The sequence below is a fragment of the Urocitellus parryii genome, chromosome 9 (assembly GCF_045843805.1).
Source record: "Urocitellus parryii isolate mUroPar1 chromosome 9, mUroPar1.hap1, whole genome shotgun sequence".
In the NCBI taxonomy this organism is placed as follows: Eukaryota; Metazoa; Chordata; class Mammalia; order Rodentia; family Sciuridae; genus Urocitellus; species Urocitellus parryii.
Window position 1 is genome coordinate 142,353,154 of NC_135539.1, and position 26,228 is coordinate 142,379,381.

At 43.4% G+C, this 26,228-nt stretch overlaps 2 protein-coding genes across 2 annotated transcripts in view; one reads left to right on the top strand and one right to left on the bottom strand.

Moving 5' to 3' along the window:
- The window catches only part of Firrm (FIGNL1 interacting regulator of recombination and mitosis), a 363,157-nt gene that overhangs the window by 173,788 nt on the left and 163,141 nt on the right, over positions 1–26,228 (bottom strand). The gene's annotated exons all lie outside the window — the stretch shown is intronic.
- LOC113194227 (E-selectin-like) overlaps positions 1,931–26,228 on the top strand; it is a 33,355-nt gene continuing 9,057 nt past the window's right edge. The window contains exons 1-16 of the mRNA XM_077802962.1: positions 1,931–2,014; positions 2,335–2,418; positions 3,089–3,472; positions 3,974–4,081; positions 4,266–4,451; positions 4,762–4,950; positions 5,155–5,331; positions 5,855–5,965; positions 6,679–6,700; positions 6,804–6,858; positions 17,741–17,824; positions 18,615–18,693; positions 20,394–20,780; positions 21,690–21,797; positions 24,125–24,310; positions 25,379–25,564. Coding sequence (XP_077659088.1) covers positions 2,382–2,418; positions 3,089–3,472; positions 3,974–4,081; positions 4,266–4,451; positions 4,762–4,950; positions 5,155–5,331; positions 5,855–5,965; positions 6,679–6,700; positions 6,804–6,858; positions 17,741–17,824; positions 18,615–18,693; positions 20,394–20,780; positions 21,690–21,797; positions 24,125–24,310; positions 25,379–25,564 — 2,299 coding nt within the window. The 5' untranslated portion in view covers positions 1,931–2,014; positions 2,335–2,381. The remainder of the gene's footprint in view (positions 2,015–2,334; positions 2,419–3,088; positions 3,473–3,973; positions 4,082–4,265; positions 4,452–4,761; positions 4,951–5,154; positions 5,332–5,854; positions 5,966–6,678; positions 6,701–6,803; positions 6,859–17,740; positions 17,825–18,614; positions 18,694–20,393; positions 20,781–21,689; positions 21,798–24,124; positions 24,311–25,378; positions 25,565–26,228) is intronic.

Consider the following 26,228-nt stretch of genomic DNA (forward strand, 5'->3'; position numbering starts at 1 on the left):
TATCTCCAAATTAAAGAAAGGGAAGAGATTAATTGTGTACTTAGTTATGAAAAATCCAAAAAGCAAATGGATTACCTAGGATTTTTAAAAATATTTTTTTAGCTGTAGATGGACACAATGTCTTTATTTTATTTATTTATTTTTGTGTGGTGCTGAGGATCAAACCCAGTGCTTTACACATGCAAGGCAAGCATTCTACGACTAAGCTACAACCTTAGCCCCTATCTAGGACTTTTTATAACCAATTTCTACATACAAAATACTTATCAGGCCCTTCACTAATATGTCAGATAAATTTTCTCTTGAGGTTTGGCTACAATGCATGTTTGACCATGCTTTTTTTAAAAAAAAAACAGAGGATGTATTCCTAATTTATTAAAAAAATAAAACCTATATAGACTGGGTATGATATCATATACCAAGACAGACTGTGTACGACCCCAGCATTGCATCCTCCCCTAAAACCTGAGTCAACGCTGGCTGAGTGATTAGCTTCTACAGGTGCTGAGAAACAAAGTCATATCTAGCAATGACAAGTGGGACGCCAAGTTGGAATGACTTCAGTATCTGGAACAAACAGAGTAGGAAGGTGGCTTTCAATCCTGGCTAACGTAGGCTTTCTGACAGAGGTTGGATCAAACTAGTGAAGGTTTTTTCCTTGTTTTAATCAGTGTATTCACTGAAATATCCCTTGTTTTTTTCTAGTTTGGTGCAGGATTGGTATCTTTGTGAACACAGAAAGCTGAAGAACACACAAGACAAGAGGAAAACGAGGCCTTTCCCATCTTGCCCCCATGTCGGCCGAGTGGCCTTTGTGACCTCTGTTTGAAGAAGACGGATTCATAGAAGTTAACTTGACTTGAACTCTAAACCCCAGGATCATGGGAGCAGAAATAACCCACTTGCTGTCACTGTCACTTAAATTAGATAAGATGCCAGATGGGAACGGATGTGGCTGTATCCACCCAAAAGAAGTGCCACTCTGAAGAGCAGGAACGTAGGACTCTATGTACATCCCTCGCAGTGGCATTTGAACACAGATGTTGAAAATTCTGTAGGAAAAAAGAATACTGTAGAAAGAGTCATGACAAAAAGTGGAAAATGTTGAAAACAATCATGAAGGATATAAAATTTGCCTCAAAGTTTCCAGCTCAAAGGGGTCACTGTTAACATTTTGCCCCAGTTTTTATTCTTTTCAGTTCACATTTTAGGATATTTTTAAATAAAATTTGTGTCAACTAAGTTGGTAGTTTTAAATCTTTATTTTTCCACAGACCTAACTATGAATATACAAATGTATTTCCCATGTTTCAGTTTGTGAAAACAAGGTGCTGTTTCAAATATTTGAGTGGAAGGTATTACTCTAAGTAACGTAGCTGAAGCCAGTGTGCAGAACCTGAGGAGTAATGCTGCCTTTTGATGACTCCCCTGGGAGACAGTGCACAATAAAATGTGTTAAGTTGGTGGCTGAACAAGAAAGAGAAAGTGACTGTTCATCTATTATGGACAGCTACGGATGAAAAACTTGAGGATGGAGAACCACAGACAACAGAAATCCTTAGGTAATTTATGTTTATGAAACTGATTGGTGCCACAATTACATGAGAACCACAACGATAAATAAAGTCTTAAAACATTTTAAAGACCTAGACGTTATGCTATTAGAATTAAAAGCCAGGCGGATGTGTCCTGTTAGTAAAAGTGTATGTAAAACACAAAGGCAGGACGAGGGAGAATTAACTTTGAGGGGCAGCACTTCTGAGATCATTGTAATTTTTAGCATTGTGGATATTCCGGGAAAATTTCTGGATATCATTGGGAATTTCCTCCTGGCTGGATCTGGACAGTCTCCTGTTGCTCACAGGATGTGAGCCCTGCTATAAAGTGCCCAGCAGAGGCGAAGCTCAACAGGACTTGGCTTGGCTGATTTCACATCACAAGTGCCAGAGGATCAGGAGACAGAAGCATCCCAACACACCTGAGCAGTGTGAGCCAAGGAGCACCGCGCAGAACTGTAAGTGCAGACTCCTTTGCAAGAGCAGCCTTGGGCCATGAAACAGATTCATCAGAATAAACTGATGTGTAAACAGCCTCTGGTAAGAGATCTGTGCACGCTTTAATTGTAGTGTGGTTAAAGCCTGTCTTTTCTCTTTCACCTAAATGAGGAAGATCTTAAAATTTATTCATTCATTCCAGTAGCACCTCTCAAATAAGCTATGGCACTGGAATCCTTTATCTCAAATCTTATGCTGGTACCTAAACACCAGGCTCGAATGACTTGAGTAATTAATTGGCTGCCTAACGTTTCCTTCTATAATTAATTTTTCTCCCCAGGAAAGTACTTCAAGTCCAATCCATTGGTGAGAAGAAGTCCTGAGGCCATGATTGCTTCACAGATTCTCTCCACTCTCACTTTTGGTAAGTCAGATTCTCTCCACTCTCACTTTTGGTAACACTGGACCAGGGTTTCTCATCACCTCCCTACTGACATTGTAGACCAGGATATTGTTCCTCCTGTGGGGCTGTCCTGTGCAGAGGGAGTTTAGCAGCATCCCTGGCCTCTTCCCGCCTGGCACTAGGGAAATTCACTTCTTAGTGTCATGTTTCCATATGTGTGAAACGTTGATCAAAAATGGCCTACGTAGGCACTGTGACAATTCAATGGTACAGTAGTTTAGGTACATGTGGGGACATCTTGACAAACTTAAAGTAGGCAACAATCTGACTGCACTGTGTGATTTTATATTCCAAATATAAAATTCCAAAATGTTATTTTCGGTTGAAAAGTGCCTCTCTCAGCACCTGGTGGCTCATACTAAGGGCTCAATACTGCAGAGTCACCAGCAGAATAACAAATTTGTTACAAAGGTGGGGACAACAAAGCCCCGGGGGCTGGTTGGCCACAGAAGTGATGCACAGGAAACTCTGGTTTCTTTAATATTTATTTCCTCTTCTTACTTTTGAAAAGGTGAAAAATTTTGTCACCCCAAATCCAGAGACTGGCATAAATAACACAGTAATGACCCAGAGAGCTAGAGTTAAGCCCAGCAGGACTAAACGCTGCCATTCTCTCTTGTTCCACTCCTAGTGCTCCTCATTAAGTACAGCGCGGCCTGGACTTACAATGTGTCCAGGAGAAGGATGACTTACGATGAGGCTAGTGCTTATTGTCAGCAAAGGTACACACACCTGGTCGCAATTCAAAACAAAGAGGAGATCGAGTACCTGAACGCCACGTTGAGCTATTCTCCAAGTTATTACTGGATCGGCATCAGAAAAGTCAATGGTGTGTGGATCTGGGTGGGGACCCAGAAGCCCCTGACTGAAGAAGCCAAGAACTGGGCTCCAGGAGAACCCAATAATAAGCAGAAAAACGAGGACTGCGTGGAGATCTACATCAAGAGACCAGAAGGTTCTGGCATGTGGAATGACGAGAGATGCAGTAAAAGGAAGCTCGCGCTGTGCTACACAGGTAGGGAGCCACAGGCAGCCACAACCTGACGACTCACAGTGGCAGCCACTGGTCTCCACCGTGGCCACTTTGCTCTGAAACGTGATTTGAAAACCAGGTGTTCCTGCCAAGGCCCCCCTTTACTCCTTGGCACAGATGTAGGCAAGAACATGTGCACATGTGTAGTGTGAGCACACGCCGGGAGGCCACACCCCTACAGAATGCCACACAGATGCACCATGGCAGCTCAGGTGCTGGTTTGCTTGTGGCAGGGGAAGTGTCTCGTGGCGTGTGCTGAGGGATTCTCTGTGCATGGTGTTGTTGCACCCCTCCCTACACCTCCAACATTAACATCAAGTATGTTAGACGAACCTGGAGCTCAGGTTTGGCATTTTGTGAGACACCATTAAAATCTCGGGCACCCCATAACTTAGGTGATGTCATTACATGCGATTGATCCTAAATTGTAAGGAATTTCCCACAAGCACCACAGACCTGTCCTCACGGCTGTGTTTCCTGCAGCTGCCTGCACCCAAGCCTCCTGCAGCAGCCATGGGGAGTGTATAGAGACCATCAACAACTACACCTGCAGGTGCCACCCCGGCTTCAGTGGACTCGAGTGTGAGCACGGTAAGTGTGTCGTCACCTTCACTTCACTTGAGACAAGGCACCATCCCCTGCCCCAGGTGGTCTGGAGTCGGGCCTGCACGTCCTCCTTTCCCTGGACCCAGTCATAGCCTGTCTTCCCCATCCTCCCAACCCCCGTCCGAGGTGAGGTGAAAGCTGGCAGAACTGACTTGGGTCCCTTTTCCAGCTGTGACCTGTAAAGCACAGAAAAACCCTGAGCACGGGAGGCTGGTTTGCACTTCACCCTTTGGGACCTTCAGCTACAATTCCTCCTGCTCCGTCAGCTGTGACAGTGGCTACCTGCCAAGCAGTGTGGAGACCACCTGGTGTATGTCCTCTGGGGAATGGAGTGCTCCTCTTCCCACCTGCAGAGGTAAATCTCCCTCAGAATGCACAGGGCGTCCCCAGCTCACCCTCCCTGCCTCAGTTTCCCATAACCTCATCCAAACCCCCAGGGAAAGTTCTATTTGTGGTCATCTTTAGTAAATTTTGTTCTCTCAGTCAATATATGTGGTAGGTTTGGTACCTGCTCCATTTTAGAGAGCCCAGATATGAAGAAACCATCTTTGTTTCTACTTGGCTTTAAGACAGAAGCTATTGGGGAGCCTGGGGGGGGGGCTGCCTGGAGACCCCTGCAGCCATGTGGCACACGGGGCTCCACAGGGCTCACTCTTGCCTTCCAGCTGTGCAGTGCAATGCTCTCCCTGTGCCCCTGAATGGCTCCATGAAGTGCTCTCCTTCCCCTACTGGAGAGTTCCCCTACAGGTCCTCTTGCACCTTCCACTGTGACGATGGCTTTGACTTACATGGATCAGCTCAACTGGAGTGCACATCTCAGGGGCAGTGGACACACGAGGTCCCCTCCTGCCAAGGTAGGGTGAGTTCAGACTTGAGGGTGCAGGTCACATGCCTCATAAGATTGTGAGTCTCAGTGGTCTCAGGGGGCTTGATTCTAATTTCCCACATGCTGAGTTGTATGTAGTGCTTATAAGTTAGGCTTGTGGTGACTTGGGCCACTTTACAAGTTTGCAGCAGATGTTTCCTAACCCCCCTCCCCATGTGCCTGTCATTTGCAGTGGTGCAGTGTTCAAGCCTGGCAGCTCCAGGAAAGGTCAACATGAGCTGCAGTGGGGAGCCAGTGTCTGGCACTGTGTGTGAGTTTGCATGTCCTGAGGGCTGGATGCTCAATGGCTCTGCAGCTCTGACATGTGGTGCCACAGGACACTGGTCTGGGACGTTGCCTACCTGTGAAGGTAATGCATTGGTTGATGCTGGTTGTCTGGGTGACCAGAGAGAAGCGAGGGAGCTGTCTTACTAGAGCAATTAAAGAAGCACTGGGCCCATATCAGAGTGGTTAAGCATCTGCACATATTTAAGCTTATGGAGATAGGAAGAAAACGGTAGATGTGGCATGTGGACGGAATGGATAGAATTCTAACAGTGGCAAAGAAGACCTGAGGGGAAAGGAAGAGGGTGAAACAGAAAGTGTGGGGGGGGCGGGGGGCGGGGGTGGGTGCTGAGCAAGTACAGCACAGTGTCCAGCAGGGCAGGGTGAGGGGTGTGAAAGAGCTGGCAGGGTAGAGTTCTGCCTGGCAGAGCTGGGGCAGCCAAGGGGAGCTGGACAGGTCTAAAGGGCAGGTTAGCCACCTCTGCCTCATGACTTGAACCAGATGGGGCTTCTGCTCCTGGGAACGAGGTAATAGAAAAGGAGAAGTGGACAGACAGAAAGATTTTCAAGCCAGCTCCTCATGCCCATCCTCCCCTCTGTTGCCGCAGCTCCCCCAGAGTCCAGCACTCCCTTGGCAGCTGGACTTTCTGCAGCAGGATTCTCCCTCCTGTCATTGACATCATTTCTCCTCTGGCTTCTGAAATACTTTCGGAAGAAAGGTGAGGGAGCTTATGAATATACTCCAAAAATATTTTTGACATATTAGTTTTTTGTCATTGATGACTCATGGTTTCTCTTTCAGACTTATACAGTAATAACAAACAGTAATGACTCCTTTATTATTAAGCAAAATCATAGGAAAGATTTCACAAGGCAACCCAAAGTTGGAAGTGTTTTAGGAAAATAAGTGTTAGTATGCTAGAATTGCTGAACTCCAGGGGTTGCTATTTGCATTGAATACTGGGTTGACTCTGGAGTTTAGTTGATTTGTGCGCCCAGGGAAATGGATGAAATCTTTTCTTAAAAGATTATTTGGAATAGAGTCTTAAATTTGGAGATACCTCCTAAGGAATACACAAACACATCTATCCAAGCTCATGATTTGTTTGTCCTACAGAACATTTTACAAATTTTAAACTAAGTTTAGACATTTAAGAAATAAAAATTTTCATGCTAAAAATAATCCTGATTTGGGGCTTGTCATGAAATGCTGAACCTGTGACTAGTGGCTGCTGTCAGAAAGCTGCTGTGTCCTTTGATGGCTGTGCACTGTACATTTATCTTAGTAACCTGGTTGTGTTCCTGCTCTGATTATTACAGAGTGCAGGGGCACTAAGTTTGCAAACCCTGATGATTGGGTCACATCCTGTTTGAATTTGCAATGTCCTTAAAAGCCATTTGGTCTAAAGGAATGGTTTTCTTTCTCTTGCAGCAAGGAAATTTGTCCCTGCGAGGTAAGTTGCATTCTTGTACAAAGCCTTCTGTGAAACTTCTGAACATTTTCCTCTCTTCATGTGGAAAAACAGTGGCTTATTACTGTTCTCACTTGTCCCACAGCAGCTGCCAAAGCCTTGAATCCCATGGAAACTACCAGATACCTTCGGACTTCATCTAAGCTCAAAGGAATCTGGTAAGACTTGCGAGTGGCATGTCATGAGGGAGCACCTCCCTAGGCATTCTGCTCATCCTTGGGCCCCTTCCAGCCTGCATTGTCCTCAGGACCTCTCCATCTCCATGGCTTACTGAAAAGGTGTTTTGTTTCTTTGCAGGAGAGGGAAGAAACAGAGATCTGGCTTTCTTGAGCCATTTCCTTTATGAAAGATAATAATGATGGTGACAACTGACCCTTATGTGGCACTTACTGTGTGTGCCCTAGGAACTGTTCTAAGCTAGGAACTCCATGAGATAGGATGGTTATTCTATTTCTCCTGACTTAGATGGAGCAGAGGAGGCAGAGAGAAGCTAAGTGACTTGCCTGAAGTCTCAAAACTCCTAAGTGGTGTAGCAGGATTCAAGCACAGGCAGTCTGGTTCTAGAATCTGTGTTCTTAAACATCTGCTCTGCTTTGTGAGGATTTGTGATGTTCAAGTGAAGTCCCCTGCAATACTTTTTCCAAAAAATTAATGTACATTTTTTGTGCAATTTTAATTTTATAGAAAAATTGAGCAGAAAATACAGAGTTCTAATATCTTACAGAGTTACCAGCATCTTGAACTAGCATGATTCAATTGATGCAATTGATGGATCAGTAGAGATGCATTATTATTAGTTAAAGTCCCCAGGTTACTCTAGTGTTCACTTGTTGTGCTTTCTGCAGGGTTTAACAGATACATGATCACCTGTAGCCACCATTACTGTGCCATAAAGAATAGTTTCCCTGTTCTAACTGAACAGCACTTGATGTTGCTATTTGGGTGGCCCCAGCCAGAATGCATAGTATTCTGTGCTAGAATGTGCATTTTGTTGTCACTTACAGTATACATTATGCTGAAGTTTTCTGGTGACATGCACATTTGCTTGCAATTGCAGGAACACTGGTGCATCCCGGGAACTAGTCTGAACCACTGAAGACAGCAGAGGTGTCCTGCCCCCTGGCCTTTCTGGCCCATTGTCCTATGCCTTGACAGCTGGGACCATGACTTCAGTGGATTAAGTTCAGAGCCAAGTGCAGTCTTCCACCAAAAGACACAAAAGAGAAGAAAGTCTTCTGTTTCCTATTCTCAAGATAAAGAAAGTGCCAGCTGCTAAGGGGAGAGGATCTTCTTCAAAGCAAGCTAAAGAGACTAAGGCTCTGGACTCTCAGAATTCTTTTCTTCACTCTCCCTCTGTGGCTTTGAATCTCAGTGGAGGAACACTGTTTCCTGGCTCTGTTTCTCTTTAGCCCCTCACAGTGTTGCAACTGCTAGTTACAGAATTGCTCTCAGAGGGGAACGTAATAATTATCAGTAGCTTACAGGGAACCAATTGGCCAGATATTTTTCTTCTAACTTAAGAAAATATGTATAGTTTTTAATGCCCAGAGATGTCTACACAGGAGGTTATTCGTGGTGCAAGGTGCAAATCCTATTTAATGCTCAGTTCAAGGATCACCAAACAGTCTTAATCATGTTCACTCATGTGTTTTTAAAGTGTTCTTAAAGGTTGTGCTCTTTCTACTTGCCTTGAATACAGTATGATCTTCCATAATTAACTCAGTACAAAAGTTAAAGGTACTTGAAAATTTTGTAAATGTTATTGAGTATGATATGGTAAAGTTATTGATCCACCTTCTTATTTATTAACAAATTTCAATGTTATAACTGCAGTAGATTTATTTCAAATAATAACATACGTGAATCAGGGTGACATTCTGAGAATTTTACTACAGGTTTTTTAAAACATGGTACTATCACCAGAGTAGAGAGTTTTTATATTATTACCATATTCTTTTCACTAATTTTTGCTTTCTTATGATAGCTTTTCTTATTATAAAACTTCTATGAGGCCTAATATTCTAAATATGATAAAAGCATCAATAAAAACAAATGAAGGTACAATTTTGAGACTTTCTTTGTTTAAAAAAATTGTAGACACATTGATGTACTTTACCTTCCTACAAAGGTGTTTGTCAGATATTATCACATAATTATTTTGTATTACATAAGGTTTCAATACATAAGAACTCATCATGTGAAGATCCAATCAGTGGATTTTCAAAGAGCGAATGTCTAATGATTATTTCTTAGTTGTTTTATTCTGTATATTAGATGTCCTGGAAGAGGGGAAAGCTTGTATGTGTGAGCATTATGTTTCTAAGGAGAGGTTAAAATTCCTAAGGAACTTCCAGGTATCACTGACAATGAGACATTCCTGGTCAGTAAGTGCCAAAGCTGCCCACATCAAAGCTTTCCCACATTTCTTTTAACTTAGCATGTTGAAGAGGAACATTTCAAGTAAGTGCTGCCTGAAGGTTGGCAGCGGCAGAGCCAGCAGTAAACAGGAGGTGTGATAAAGATGAGAAAGCAGAGGTTCTTAAGGGGCAGAAGGACTCAGGGGAGGGGGACTATCGTGATCAGATTACATATGGAAAGAGTTATTATTTTCTCTGAAATTGCTCAAATGTTGTAAATATTTATATATTCTGCATTAGAAATAACTATGATACATAAATGTGGTCTGTGTTTGTGTTTTGTATCATGTTTTAAATTATGATTTAAAATATTTAACAGTTTTAAAGTATGTATTTATTTTAGCTTTTGTCAGCTTTATTATACTGGACATGGCACTACAAAGTTTGACAATAAATATGTGCATCTATTGTATGTGTATTATTTATCTCTGATATAGGCTCTTTCTTAAAAATTTTTATTGCATTTAGATAAAACATTTTTTACAATATCTTTATTTTACACTTATGTGGTGCTGAGGATTGAACTCAGTGCCTCATGCATGCTAGGTGAGCACTCTACCACTGAGCCACAACCCAGCCCCTAGATAAAACTTATACACAAGAAAATATGCCTTTTTAAATTTTACAAGATCAAGCAACCATCAACAGTATTTAACTCCAGAAAATTCTATCACCCCAAAAAGAAACCTGTCCCCATTAGCAGTTGCTCCCCATTCTTCTCTTCCTCCTATCCCCGGCAACTACTAACCTAGTTTTCACCTATGGCTTTGCCTATTCTGGGAATTGCACACTAGCAGACTCACAGGTGACTGTGTGTGTCTGGCTTCTTCCACTTGGTGATGTCCCCAGGCCCCCCTGCTGCAGCACGCATCGGCACCTCCTCTGTGTCCTGGTGGAGTCATGTTCCATTGCAAGCACAGGGCACACTTTGCTTCTCCACTCATCAACCCATGGGCTTTGGGTCGTTTTTCTTTTTCAAGCTGCTGTGAATTATGCAGTTGTGAACATTCAAGTTCAAGTTTTAGGCTGACATATGTCTTCAGTTCTCTTGGATATATGCCTAGAAGTTGAACTGTAGGGTCATATGGTGATGATGTTTCATTGTTGAGGACCACCAAACCCTTTTCCAAAGGGCCTACATCATGTTATAATCCCACTATTAATGCCCAAGGATTCAAATTTCTCCTCTCCCTGTTTAATACTTGCTATTGTCTATCTTCTTGACAATTAGGTATCTTGGTTCTTTGATTGGTTAATTCTTTTTCACTTTTGAGATGTCTGCTTAAATGTCGGAGATGGGTAGCTCTCTGTATCAACTTGACTGGGGTATGGGATGCCCAGACAGCTGATGAAGCATTATTTATGTGAGAGTCTGTCAGGGTGTTTTTACAGAGATTGACATTACAATTGGTGGATTGAGAAAGCAGATTGCCTTCCCCAGTGTGGGTGGTCTCATCCAATTTGTTGAACAAGGCGTTTGAGAACATGGAGGAAATGTGAGCTGGGAGATCCATCTTCTCTTACCCGTGGACATTGGCCCTTCTTGTTCCTGAGTCCTGGAGCTGGGATTGAATTATGTCACTAGGTTTCCTTGCAGATAGCAGATCATGGGAGTTCTCAGCCTCCATAATCTCATGAATTAATTCCTACAATAAATTTGTGTACACATGCACACACACACACACAGGTTGTGATTATCTGGAGAGCTCTCACTAAAACATATCCTTTATGACAACAGACACAAAAGCTCTCAAGAAAATATTACTGAATTAAACTCAACAACACATCAAATGATCATTCACCACCATCAAGTGGGTTTCATCTCAGGGATCTAAGAATGACTCAACATAAGCAATTAATAAACATTATACATCCCATCAACAGAAGAAGGATAAAAATCACATGATCTTCACAAAGGATGCAAAAAAAGCATTTAATGAAATTCAACATCCTTTCAAGATAAAAGCCCTGAACACATAATGTTTGGGAAGATAATACCTAAGCAAAATAAAGGATATTTATGACAAGCCCACAGCCAACATCATACTAATGGGGAAAAGCTGAAAGAATTTTCTCTAAGATCAGAAATAAGAGAATGTGTCCACTCAAACCATTCTTATTCAATACAATACTAGAAATTATAGCCAAAATAATTAGGAGATACAAAGAAATAAAGGGAGAATGAAGGGAGTAAGTCACTTCCTTGTTTGCAGATGATAAGGGTCTAAATGTAGAAAATCCTAAAGATTCCACCAAACGACTGTTAGAACTGATAAATGAATTAGGAAAGTAGCAGGATATAAAGTCCACATAGAAAAGTCAGCAGCCTTTCCATACACCAGCAATGCATTTGCTGAGAAAGAAAACAGGAAAGAATTCCATTCATACAATAGCTGTAAAACTCTAAGAGAATACTGAGAAAGAAACTTAAGCAGGTGGAAGACCACCCTAATGAAGATCACAAAACAATGACAAATAATAGAAGAAGACATCCCAGAAAACAGGAAAGGCATCCATCCATGTTCATGGGTTGAAGGAATCGATATTGGTAAGATGTCCATGCTACCAAAAATCATTTACAGGTTCAATGTGACCCCCATCAAAATATTTCTTTCAGAACTAGTTAAAAATACTCCTAATATTCATTTCAAGCACAAAAAAACATGAATAGCAAAAAGCTATCTAGTAAAAAGAACAAAGCTGCAGGCATCACGTCTGTTTTTTTTTATTTCTTAATTTTTTATTGCTCATGAAAATACAATGATCTTGACATATCATACATTTGAATCAAATGGGGTATAATTTCTCATTTTTCCAAGTGTACAGGTTGCAGAATCACATTGGTCATACAGCATTAAAGACAAACTCCAGAGCCATAGTAACCAGGACAACTCCTAAATCTCAAGAAGTAAATTCAAGAATCAATAAAACTAAAAAGCTTCTTCACAGCAAAGGAAACAATCAAAAACTCAAGGAGAGGGCCTACAGAATAGGAGAAAATTTGTGCCACTTGCACCTCAGATAGAGCACTAATCTCCAAGATATACAAAGAACTCAAAAAACTTAACACCAAAGAAACAAACAACCCAATAAATTAGTAAACAAAGAAACTGAACAGACGCTTTACAGAAGAAGAAATATGATCAGTCAACAAATATATGAAAAAGTGTTCAACATCTCTAGCAATTAGAGAAATTCAAATTAAAACCACAATGAGATTTTATCTCATTCCAGTCCAAATGACAATTGTCAAGAATACAAGTAACAATAAATGTTGGTGAGGATGTGGGGAAAAATGTACACTCGTACATTGCTGGTAGAACTGCAAATTGGTGCAACTACTTTGGAAAGCAGTAAGGTGATTCCTCAGAAAACTTGGAATGGAACCATCATTTGACCGAGCTATCCCACTCCTTGGCATATACCCAACAGATTTAAAATCAGCATACTATAGTGACGTGGCCATATCAACATTTGTAGCAGCTCAATTCACAATAGCTAAGCTATGGAACAAACCTAGCTGCCTTTCAACAAATGAATGGATAAAGAAAATGTGGTACATAAATACAATGGAATATTACTCAGCTATAAAGAAAAATGAAATTATGACATCTGCTGGTAAATGGATGGAATTGGAGACTATCATGCTAAGTGAAATAAGCCAATCCCCCAAAACCAAATGTTCTCTCTGGTATGTGGTTGCTAACACACAATAAACTGAGAGGGAGAGGGAAGAATAGAAATTAACTGGATTAGAGAAAGGGGAATGAAAGGAAGGAAGGGGGAATGGGAATAGAAACAACAGTAGAATGAATCCGACACAACTTTCCTAAGTTCTTATATGAATACACACCAGTGTAACATCCACAAAAATGGCTTCAAGCTATACATTATGTATGTATGATATACCAAAATACATTCCACTGTCATGTATAACTAAAAGAAACAAAAAAAATTGGAAAAAAGAGAGAGGAACAAATACCAAAGCAACAGAATAGAGATCCGAGAAATATGCCTACTCATCTAAATCCCATTGTTTCTTGATAAAGAGGCCAAAAACACACACTGGAGCAAGAATAAACTCTTCAAGAAAGAGAGCTGGGTGAACTGAATATCCACAAGCTAAAGATTGAAAATTAACCTCTCACCTGCACAAAAACAAACTAAATGGATAAAAGATTTCAATATAATTATAAAAACTTAAACTATTAAAAAATAGGGGAAACACTTCAAGGAATTGGTACAGGCAATGATTTTCTGCCCCCCAAAAGCCCATAAAACAAAAGCAAAAAGCAACAAATGAGATTACATCAAACTACAAAACAAAAAAACTAAAAATTAGTCCCACTGTGAAATAAAAAGGAGTGGGAGGTGAGTTAACAGCTGGGGTCAATGGGGTAGGAATAAAGGCATCACAGTGAGATATTGAGCAACAAGCCAGCAGGAACAGGGGACAGAGGTGATGGGAGGACGTCTTGATCATGTGACTTTAGAGATGCTGAAGTCTCCTGAGGTGTCAAGGCTGTGCTCAGGGAGGAGTGGCTGACCTTGACTTAGAGAGTGAGGATCCTGCTGTGGGACAGGTGTTCAGTGCATGGTGCAGTACAAATGGCTGTGGGAGGTGCTTCCAGGGACAGGAGGACCAGGAGCCAGGTGCCAAAGCAATCAGTGCATGAGGAGTTGGGGTTACCACCATGAGGACAGTGACAAGATGGCGCATCCTGGTGCGGTGAGCTTCAGAGATCCTGGGTTATTTGATTGCTGCTTCCTTTTCTTTCCAGTGTGATGGGGAACAAAGATGTGTAAAAGGGCCCCATCAGAAAGCAGGAGGCCCATCCTGCAGGGTGTGGAGAAAATGTCACTGTCCTGAGAGATCTGCAGGGGAGACATGACCCCAGGAGGCAGCGGTTGCTATGGAGGAAGGTAGAGGAGGTTTGGGAGAACTGCAGCATAGGGGTGAGCCTGCCGACTGTGAAGCAGAGGAGTTCCAGGGGCAGCAGGGGAGCATCTGGGAAGGACCTCGAAGCTGTGTGGAGACAGGGGTGTGGTGAACCGTCCAAGAGGTGGCCTGACCCCAGGTGCAGGGAGAGGCGCTCTGAGCCGTGTGGAGGTGTTTGGATAGGGCTGTGGAGGGGAGGCATCTGAGGAGGGGTCCCACGGTGGCCTGGAGGGAGGACTGTGGCTGTGGGTGGGCTGCATACCCATCCTTCCAGGCAACCTGAGGGGACTGCCGTGGGAGCTCCTTGCTGGGCGAGGAGCCAGCGAGCCGAGGCCCTCTGAGGGGCAGGCTGGGAAAGCCGGGGCGATGGTTCTTCTGTGGTCCTAGGATGCTGCTCTCAGTGGCCCCCAGAGGCTCTTCCCTCCACCCTCAGGTGGTCACTGGCCTTCCAGCAGTGGCTCCTCCCTCAGGGAGTGGTGGGTTGTCATGCCACCAGCCCCACCTGGTGGCACAGCCCAGTAAGCCCCTTCTCTTGCTGCCCTTCAAGTGGCTGCTGACAGGTGCCTGTGACTCTGCTGCCCCAGCTCCTCTCTTCAAGCTCAGTGCACACTTGGCTCGATTTCCACATTGAGCTGAAGTTTGTGTGATGCAATGCAGCCGTGATGAGGGGGACAGTCCAGCACCTCCACAGCACTGTGCCACCAGTCCCTGTCCTAGTTCCAAAGCACTTCCATGAAAAGCCCCGTCACCTGCTCCCTCAGCACCGTGGGCCTGCAGGCCACCTCCTGCTCTGTGCCTCCTCCTGTTCCTGGTATCCCATAGAATGGACTTGTCCAGCGTGCGGCCTCCCAGCCTGGCTTCTCTCACTTAGCATGTTTTCAGCTCTGGTTCCTGTTACACCAGTGCCAGGACTGCATTCCTTGAGAGGCAGAATAACATCCCATAGCGCTCTAACTCTACCCCACGTCTCTCACTGTGTTCTCAGGAAAAATGTGTTTGACAAACACAAGATCAATCCACATGATTCAAATGAACACATGAAAAATAACTTTGCTGAGATTCAAAAGCCACAGCTCTGGATGGACTCAGTGAGGGTCTAGGTTGATGTGGTCCAAGTAGCTAGAAGTCTAACTCGATATACAGAGAGAATTTAAAATGTACAGAAAGTAAATCAACTACTTATGTATTTAACAATGTTCACTAAATAATCACCTCCCTCTCTAAGACCCCCTTCCCAGGCCTGAACTCATGGAAAGCTCCTGATACAACTCGGGGCCCGAACAAACCTGTCTGGCTGCCAGAGATACAAACTGGCCTTCAGAAGAGAACTCTATATTTGTCTGATTCAAAAGAATAGAAATGTGCATCAAATAAACAGAATAACAAAGACAAAATAAAAAACTAAGAACAAATAACAACAATAAAAAGAAGGTAAAACCTTTGCTAAAGGAAAAGAACATATGTATTTTATGACCAAAAAAAAAATGTTTTTAAGTTGTCCACTCATGTTTTTGTTTAGCTGATATTTACTGAGTATCAGACCTGGAAATACTGAGGACTGATGTTATGGCTTAGATATAAGGTGTCCCCCAAAAGCTCATCTGTGAGACAATTCAGGAATTTTTAGAAGTGAAGTGATTTTATCATGAGAGGGTAATCTAACCAGGGGATTAACCCCACTATACAGAGTAACTGGGCTGTAGCTATATACAGGCAGGGGTGGCTGGAGGAATAATGACACTGGTGGCATGCCTTTGAGCAGAGCCCCCCCCTCCCCTTCATGGTTTCCCTGTCCTGAGATGTTTTCCTCTGACACATCTTTCTGCCATGATGTCCTACCTCACCTGGGGGCCAGAGCCATGGAGTCAGCTGACCATGGACTGATCTCTGAAACCATGAGCCAAAATAAACTTTCCATCTCTATGTTGTTCTTGTCAGGTTCTTTAGTCATAGTGACAAAAATGCTGAGCCAAACAACTGATATCCTGAGAACCCTTACCACTGCAACACTTAAAAACACTAGATGAATTATAATCAACTGTTGGAAATCTCAGACAAAAAGGATGAGGGAGCAGATCACGTAGGACCTCAAAGGGCAAAGCCAGGACTCAAGGTTTTGCTCTGAGTGGGATAGGAAGCCCCTGGAGGGCTTTGAGCAGAAGAGGACAAGGCTTCTCATCTTCTGCCCCTTCACTCTCACCTACTCTGCCCCCATCCACCCTCTCCCCTCGGTGCTCTCCTCCACATGGCTGACCCCGTACATTGTGACATTTCATCACTGTGGATTGGTTTGCAATAGGCTTGGCTAAGAGGCTCCTGGAAGAAACCAGGGAGTGGGAGGTGGGAGGCAAAGGGATTTCTTACCACTCTCCCTGGTTTGGAGGTACCTGCCTGCTTCCTCTACTACCACTCCTGAGGACTAGCTTTTCCTCCAGGGCTGCAGGGCTTATTAGTCCCAATAACACTATCTTTTCTGCTTGATTCTTCAGTGCCAAGGGTAGGAAAAACTTCCACCATTAGTGAAGTGTTGGCTAGTGATGACAAGGAAAGCCAGGAGAAAAGTTCATGATGAACTGGTAACTGGTGTGGTGTAGGCCTGACTGGCTCAAGCTGCAGAGCAGCTGGAGGAGAGGACTTGGAGACCTTTCATTTTGACATTTCACAGGACTCCTCGACTCCACATTGTCCCCACTTTCACATGTCCTCAAAGTCTTGTTGGAAGCTCAGATTAGTGGTCAAGGGCATCAGGTTCAACTGACTGCCCAGTTCCAAACTCCAACTGTGTCTCTCACCAGATATATTCTGAGGCAACTTTTTTACTCTCTTTGATACTATTTAAAATGGGAAATACTAAAGTTTCTCACAGAATACTATGTTTATAAAAATTTAATAAGGTAATTAATATGGAGTACTGATGTCTATAGCCCATCATCATTATCTTTCTTAAAATGCAAATCTGATGTCAGTGACTCTTCTTTTTAATTGTCTTTCATCATATGAGTTCTAACTCCATATGCAGTCTTATTTCCTTCACATTTTATACTTCAGAAATATAAAGATACTCTTGGGACCCCAAACCTCCCTAGGTCAAAAAGTGATTCACTTCAGGGGGTGCCATTCACAAGCTTGTCCACTAGGCGGCAAGCAAAGAAAGGAGGAGAAGGAACTGGATTTTATCAAGTGGATCAGGCAGCTCTACTGAAGTGTGACACCTTAAATTGTCTGAAATAGAATTCTGAACTGTGGCATTACAAGGACCACCTACAATGTATAGTCAGGGGTTATTCTAGCATTAATAAGGAGAGAGAGGAGGGAGGAGGAGGAGGAGGAGGGAGAGGACAAGGAGGAAGAAGAGGAGGAGGAGGAAGAGGAGGAGGAGGAGGAAGAAGACAACAGCATGAGAACTATAAAGTGGGGCAGCAGAAGGGAAGAAAGGAAGCACAGGACAAGGGAAAGAGGGAGGAAGATGGAAGTGGGAGAGGAAGGAGAATCCAACCAGAACACCTCACTGGTCCCAGGGAGAGGGGCAGAGGCCAGCTAAGGAAAGGGGTGGGGGAAGAGGTGAGAGAAGAAGAGGAGGAAGGGGAGGGAGGAGGGAGGAGGATGTGAGACTGGGTGGAGAGAGCCCTGCTGGTGACACTCAGAGCCCTCCCCTGGAGCAAGCAGGCTCCCACAAGGACCCAGAGAGCCCAGGTGCTGAGTGCAGAGGCTGAAGGCTGTGGACCCAGAGAAGGAGCCAGCAAAGCCATGGTGAGCCTTTGGCCCAGAGATTCCAGACATGCAGAAACTCTCCTGGGGCTGGAGAGGCAGGTGGCATGGGACAAGAAACAAGCCATTTCATTTTTGGTTTTTAACATGCAGAAACCAAAAATGCTCTCAGTCTCAGAATGTGATCCTAGGGTGTCAGGTGGCTGATGTCCTCCCCTGAGAGTCTCTGGTGAGAGGGAAGTGGTGCTTGGGCAGTGAAACACGGTGCTGCCAGAGAGGTGTCCTCTGCAGAAATCATGGCCCTCAGGGCTGCAGAGAACCTGGGATGCTGTCATTCAGTTCTCAAAAATTTATTTCTTATTTTAAAAAGAAAATGAACTGCTTTGCTTCTCTGGAGTCTGGTTATGTAATTCTCTTAGGTATTTGAAGCATTGACTGATCATGATCAAGTGTGAGAAGACAGCAGTCGATCTAAACACCAAAGGTCATTAAGCTCCAAGGAAGACTTAACAAATATACAAATATTCAGTAATTTGACCTGATAGCTCCATAGACAAGCAGGCACAAAAATTACTGGAAAATAGAAAAGCATCAGAGCAATGATGATCAGCAATTTGAGACTGAAACATGAAATCAGAATGGAACAAAACTGCAGGAGGTTTGGGTAGATTTGATGTGACTTTTTCTCCCTTGTCTGGGAAACCTCTGATGGGGGACAGGGTTTGTGCATTTGTGTGTTTTATCTGGAACTTTCAGAAAGTTGCAGGTACCCCACCCCTCCCAGGTGCTTTAAACCTGTCTCCAATCTAAATTGTCCTGTGTTTTATTGTAGATATTTCCAAGGAAATGTCAGAGTGCCCAGAGGGGCTTGTGGATCACCAAGTTGTGGATCTGGACAGTGCTCTGCTGGGGTATGTTGTGACAGCCACACATTGCTAAGCCTTTTAATTTATGTTCATTTTCTCAAATATCCACTGAGTGTGCATAGATGCAGGGAAAATGTTACCAATTCCATCCCTCTGTGACCTCTCTCTTCTTCCTCAAGCCCTCAGTACTTCTCCAGAAACCTCTAACCCCAATCTTGCCTGCCACAGCCTGTACTGCAGACTCCAAATCCTGACAATCCCCAAAGAAACTTTCAATGGAAAAGGAATAAGGTTAAATAGGAAATCTGTAGTAAGACACTGCACCATTATTTAGCACTGGCTTTTCTGTTAATATGTCAGTGTACTTCAAATCAATTTCTGCAGTTCCAATGTGAACTCCTTCAGGGCAGGGGACTTAGGTCCCCTTTATGGTCCTCTTCTCAGTGATGTTACAAAGTTTCAGTGAGTCTCAAGATGCTCCAGCCATAGCTGGGACCCTTCCCCATTCCAAGTACATAAATGTCTTCTTCCTTCCTCACCTGAACTTTCGGCTTTGATCAAGCAATTACATCTGACAGCGTACACCTGGCCACCTGGCAACTCAGGGAGCCCAGCGTTCCTCTCATTTTTCAAGAGCCCTTTGAGTTGTCACAACATATAGACACTATTTGCAGAGTGGCTACAGCAGCCTCTCCCATGGTAGAACAGGCATTGCAGTGGAATGGCTCCTCCCAAACCAGTTCAGAGGTCACTGCAGGTGCTCTTTTCCCATTGGGCATATATGTCCTAGTTCTCTGATCATTTCTGACATGTTTGACCAAGATTAATTACATTTCCTTTTCCCCTGTCCTTCCTTTCCCAGAACCCTTGGGAGGCCGTGAGAACTGGCCCTAAGCTGTGCTGGTGTTTCTCCAATATAGTCGCCCTCCCAAAGACAACTCCACGTAGGCTGAAAGCTTTGGGGGGTTTACTTTCCTAAAACGTCGCATTTCTCATAGATCCTGCCATGCTTAGAATGGTGCACATCACGGGGCGGGGTCTCATTCTTTCAAGGCCCTCCTATTTGAAGCATCCATATGTTTATTAAACACCAACAGCTGAGTCACTCTGCATACAGAAACTGATGTGATCAATTTCACAATTCTACATAATTGGGTTTGTAAATTAGCCTTTATTACTATGTGATTAGGTCTATATGTCTTGGACCACAACAAGCTTTCCCTGTTTTTTTTTAAAAAAGGTTTTTTTTGGAAATGAAAGAAAGTACAGGAAAATATGTCAAGGTTCTTTCTGTCCTAATTTTGCTTCTCATTTAGGAGAAAGGAGAAAATGGGTTCATCACAGGATAAAATAATAGACTGTAAATATTAGTTATATGATATTGGTTATATGTCATATTAACTTTAAATGATTGATAATAAGAAAATGAAATTTGAATTTCTAAAATGCTAGTTAAATTTCTCATAAAGGAATTTTGAGAAAAAAAAAAACCATTTTACAAAAATAGACCTAGAAAGCCATTGTAACCATAAAAAACAATGCCACGAGGAAGATATCCCATGTTCAAGCAGAGGTCTGGGTTCTGCTTCCCATCTGCTAACAACTAGGGCTTGATACTGAGCGGTCACTTACCCTCCTGGGCCCTCAGCTCCTCCTCTCTGAGTGGCAGCTCAGCCTGGAGACAAGAGCTGGGCTCTTCTCAGCTGAAACACTTGAGTAGACATGCTTCCTGCTCTGTCTTTCAGAATTCCTGGCACATCATGGAACTGACTGTTGGACCTACCACTATTCTGAAAAACTCATGAACTGGCAAAGTGCTAGAAACTTCTGCCGAGAAAATTACACAGATTTAGTTGCCATACAAAATAAGGGAGAAATTGAGTACCTGGAGAAGACAGTGCCCTTCAACCGTTTTTACTACTGGATAGGAATCCGGAAGATAGGGAACATATGGACATGGGTGGGAACCAACAAGCCTCTAACTGAAGAAGCAGAGAACTGGGGAACTGGGGAGCCCAACAACAAGAAATCCAAAGAGGACTGCGTGGAGATCTACATCAAGAGGACAAAAGACTCAGGCAAATGGAATGACGATGCCTGCCACAAACGAAAGGCAGCCCTCTGCTACACAGGTGGGAGACCAGGCCACGAGGAAGACCTGAGCTAGAATAATAAGACCTACCCCATGGGAGTGCTGAGGGGGGAGCAGGAGCCAGCTCACTCTGATCTGCTTCCTGTCCCCCAACTAGGCATGGATCAGGTCACTGCTGAGCATTTCTGGTGTGTGAAGCCGGTTCCTACACCCCACTCCCATATCCAAATTCATGTCCCATCCAGGTGCTAAGTACATTATATGGGAGGCAGGGAGGAGGAGTTAGACAGCCAGGGCCCCTGATGGAGGGCAGGAAGTGGACACCAAGAGCAGGGCTGGCTGAGAGCTGGGCTCACCTGGCCTGTGTCCTCCTTGTAAAGCAGGAGCCTGGGCTGAAAGTTGCCTCCGTGACCTCCTGGCACAACACTACACAGGCTTGTTGGGTGGCTGTCACAACAGTTCCAGCCCAGCCAGGATTTTTCCAAGCCGGATTTTAAAAGTGAAACAGTTCATTTGGTTCCTCGTAAACTGGAATCTCTGCTCCTTTAGAAATTTGGACTTTTTATCTTAGTGCTTCCCATAAGGAAGGACTCCAAGCACAGTGCAGAGGTGGGTGAGGCCCAGCCTTCATTTACCCATCATTGCACTGAAAGCCAGCCATTTCAAGAGTTTCAGTGTAAGCAGCCTAAGCAACATCTCCCCAGGTGTCAGCATGTTACTCTCAGCAAGTTGACTCTAAAAGCACATGTGTCCTGGGCTGTATGCCTAGCATATTTTATAAACTGAAATTTTAGCATGTGATTTTTATGCAAAAGTGCTTTGAACATATAAATAAACCTTTCCTGCTTATTAAAATAGTGTGGGATAAACAGTTACCTATGACTAAAGAAATACCTATTAATCCTAAAAGGCAATCAATTGAGACACTGTTTCTCTGACCCTCTTAAAGCTTCTTGCCAGCCTTGGTCATGCAGTGGCCACGGAGAATGCGTGGAAACCATCAACAATTACACCTGTAACTGTGATGCTGGACACTATGGGCCCCAGTGTCAGTTTGGTAAGCCCCTTCACTCCTTTGCAAGTAACAAGACTCACTGTAGCTTATGATGGAAGTTGGTTGGGACGAAATGATACTAGCCATTCTGAGAAATGGGAAGTTGTGATCAGAAGTTATGCTTTTGCAATGCATTTATTGCAAAGGTTTCACAAGGCAGTGTGAAGTGGTTTTGTTTTGGTTTTGTAGTGGAGATTGACCCCAAGGACACTCTTTCACTGAGCTACATCCCCAGGGTTTTGTTTGTTTGTTTGTTTAAGACAGGGTCTCTTACTAAGTTGCTGAGGGTCTTACTAAATTGCTGAGGCTGGCTTTAAACTTGCAGTCCTCCTGCCTCTGTCTCCAGAATCTGGTATTAGAGGCTTGGGCCACCACTCCCAGAACATAAGTGTTTCTGATTACCATAAGAAACCAGGTGTGGAGTGCAAGCATTGAGCTCTACAGTAAGGGGTCAGGTGAGGGTTGATTCCTGCTCTCAGGGAGCTCACAATCTGATGCGCTTGATCTATTAATTGGAATCTAAAGTCTGAACGAAACTGTACACTTTACCCTTAGGAGAGAGTTACACAGAAGGTAATCTCACTTTTTTATAAAGTGATGACAAGGAAAGCCAGGAGAAAAGTTCATGATAATACATAGCTTATGTCAGAGATGTGTAACAGCAAATTCTCCATGTTCACTTGGGCTAAGTATTTCAGGAGAACACAATGGAAGATCTGTCATAAAACCTTCCCTTAAAGGATTTTTGGTTAGTTAAGGGAAATCTTATCTGTTCACAATTGGGTGTGAGGGAGACAAGCTGCAGTGAGCCCAGGGCCTGGAGCTGCTGGTGAAGGAGCCCAGCCTTATCTGCAGTGAGCGGCTCCTTAGCGTCTTCCCCGGCAAGTGGGCAGTTAACCCAGAAGCACATGGTGGGCGATGGAGAGGCTCTTCCTGGTCTTTGTCAGTCACTCAGAGGCAAGGAGGTGGAAATGGAAAGGAGGGAACACCCAGGTTAAAGACAGGCCTTGACCCTGTCACCCACTACTGAAGGAGACACGCGATACTTTGATGTTGGTAGTTTCAGAATAACTTTTAAGTGTCTGATGTATAGAATAGAAAATTATTGACAAAAGCAATATTTGTAAAGAATATGACTTAAAGCCAAAGTGGATTCAGATGTCAACTGACTGGAATAGATCCAACACATTTTTCTTAATCTCTGAGCCAGGACTGCTACCTAAAATTTTACTCCTGATCTGGAACTTTATTTGTTAAACCTTATGTAAGTGTATTCCCATTCCCCTACTTTAAAAAAATGTAGGTTTTTGTTTTGTTTTGCTTTTGTCTTGCTTTCCATTATGCCAGTCTTTCTGTTCCACTGAACATCATTCTTCGGGTTCCTACATAAGCAATAATCCCAGCTCAACTTCTGTTATTATTTCTCAACTTCTGTCTTTTTTCCTGTGTTGCTTCTGACTCTGCATATTCCCTTTGGTCAAACTTACTGACTTTTGTTCACCCACAAGTCTATCTGGTCTTTGAACTGAGAAATCGGTCTCTAGCCCTCAACTCCAAATATGCTAAGGATTTCTTTTGGGATGTCCAAAAGCCTAGAAAGTCCACTGTCCCAGCTGGCTTCCCTTTCTGTAACTTTTACCTCAGTGTGAGATAAACCATGTTCTAGAGCTGGAACATGAAACCACGGTGTACATGGACACTGTGAGACTCTCACCTCCCCCAATGTTTGATGTAAGGTAATGAACAATAATATGCAGGACTTATAAATTTCCAATATGTCTCCTATCAACTCTTATATCATTGCCCACGTTTTTCTCCTAAATGATTGCAGTAGTCTACTAGATGAGCTCTCCAACTTTAAATTAGCTCTCCTCAAATGTACCACAGGCAGGTAGACAATTAAAAGTAATCAAACATCCCACATGTGACCAGCTACCCTTATATTTGTGCCTAACATTTCTCCTACAGAATGAAATTTAAGCCTCTCAAGGCCTGGAGTAATCCTTGATATATAAGAGATCCTCGTTAAGTCCTATCTTTCTTCCTAGACTCATCTCACATCATTCTCTTCTTGCTAGTAACATCAAAATACTTGTTCTCCACTTACCAAACGGGCTTTTTATCTCACTGACTCTGCTCATGACCCTGTCTATCATTTCATAAATGGCCAACACAACAGTTCATTTTGAATACATAGTTCAGGGACCATTTCTTTCAGAAATATTTCTTTGGACTCTAAGACAGACACATGGCTATTAAATGGCAGTGATACGAATCAAATCTATCAGGCCCTCTTAACCCTTCCCAACACTGTCTCTTCCTTACTGAAGTGGTCCAGTGTGAGGCTTTGGAGGCCCCAGAGCTGGGCAGCATGGACTGCACTCACCCTTTGGGAGCCTTCAGCTTCGGATCGCAGTGTGCCTTCAACTGCTCTGAGGGAACAAACCTAAATGGGATGGAGGAAACACACTGTGGCCCTTTGGGAAACTGGTCATCTCTAGAACCAACCTGTCATGGTGAGTAACTCCAGGTTTGGCCATGGTTCTCCTGGGTTTATAGTCTGAGAAGAAGTAGCAGAGACTTGCTAAGAAATCTGCATCCTCTTTAAGAGTGTGCTGTAACCTTGGATTGTGCTGTGAAGCTTTTCTAAGGGGTTATTCTTACTAAAATTAAAAATAATCCCCCCAAACAAAAATATGGTCTCTACAATCATCTAACACTGTATAGCCTGTTTAGAGCAATACAACACAGCGATATTGTATTTTTTATTTTCCTCATTGCCATGGCATGAGCAGTCTTGCTGAGGAATAAATTTTGTTCCTCTCCTGTCAATGATATCTACTAGTTGGTGTCCTACTTAACACCAAAGAATTTTCGTCCCACGGTGGAATTCTTTCTTGATTTTTTAATTTGGTGTTTCTTAAGATTATCTTTATGTTTCCCATCCTTGAATTCACAGGAGAATAAGTTCTTTGAAAAACAAACCAATCTCTTCATCATTTTACATTTGAAATTAAGGGATTTTTATTTTCATTTTTAACTGAAAAGATTATCCCCACATGGGAGAATATTAGTGCTTGTCTGCACATGGGAAGTTCTGATGACATTTTCTACATTTATCCTTCTGAATCACTAGTTTAAGTAGTTCAATTCTCAAAAGAAACATTAAAATCCTTTATCAAAATCCTAGAACTAAATTGTCTAATCTACCAAATTTTACAGAATTGGGATTGTAGAGTTGGGATGTTTTTCAAAGCTTCCTGGGTAAGCTCTACAACAGGAGAGAAGGTGGAGATTCTGCACATTTGGGAGAATACTCCAGGGTGTTGTTAGGCAAGGTGTGTGCCCTGCTGCTTCATCAGGGCTGCTGGGGCTTCACCCCCAACCTACCACTCATCATCATTCTAAGAAGATAAAGTCTGGAAGCATCACCAGAAGTAACGTCTAGAAATGAGGACTGCTATATGCATGTGGATGGTCCCATCTTAAGTCAGACAGCTTTGGCTAAAAATCTTTGGTCAAGGGAGAGTTCTCTGCTCCGAAGTACTATCTTGAGTTCTTTTGTTCTGTCTTTTCCATTGAAGTGATTCAGTGTGAGCCTCTGACAGCACCTGACTTGGGGTCCATGGACTGCACTCACCCCCTGGCCAACTTCAGTTTTACCTCCACGTGCACCTTCAGCTGCTCAGAGGGAACCGAGCTAATTGGGGAGAAGAGAACTGTTTGTGGATCCTCTGGAATCTGGTCCAGTCCTCATCCAATATGTCAACGTAAGTTCGCCCAATACACAGAAGACTTGAAGATGGGGCTGATGGACACACAGACGGTGCGACATATCTACTAAACTTGACGCTTCATTTTGTACAATACAAATTTGTATGCATTAATTTACTATAAAATGCTTGGCTGTCCTTGTCTCCTCCTCTAGTGACAGCCATTTCTGTTTTTCATTCTCAACACTTCCTGTCTGAACTTTTAAAATCTAACCCGCTGTCTCTGTGACTTAGCTCTTCTCCATTGTTCTCTTCCTCTGCTCTCTGACTTCTCTTCTCTGTTAGTCCCTTGAAATGCCTCCTCAGAGGTCATCCATGGCCACCTAATTCCCAAAATCATGAATTCTTCTCACTTGCCCCTCAGCTGATGTCTCCCAAGTCTGAGCAAGAGCAGGACTGTCTTCTTCACCTTCCTCTCTCCACCACCTGACAGGTGCCAGCAACACTTGCTGGATCAAAGGCACATTAAATTAGCATATGAGAGGATGGCCAGGAGGTCTGCCCCACATGCCATCTGCACAGGCTACAGAGGGCCTCCTGGCTTGGGGTCTGTTGAAGTCACTAGAGAAGCTAACCTCTGTGTGTCTAGAGTGCAGTGGGGCAGGCAGAGGAGGGGCAAGAAGGCCTCTGAGCCTCAGGTTGTCGGGTACGTTTGCTTTGC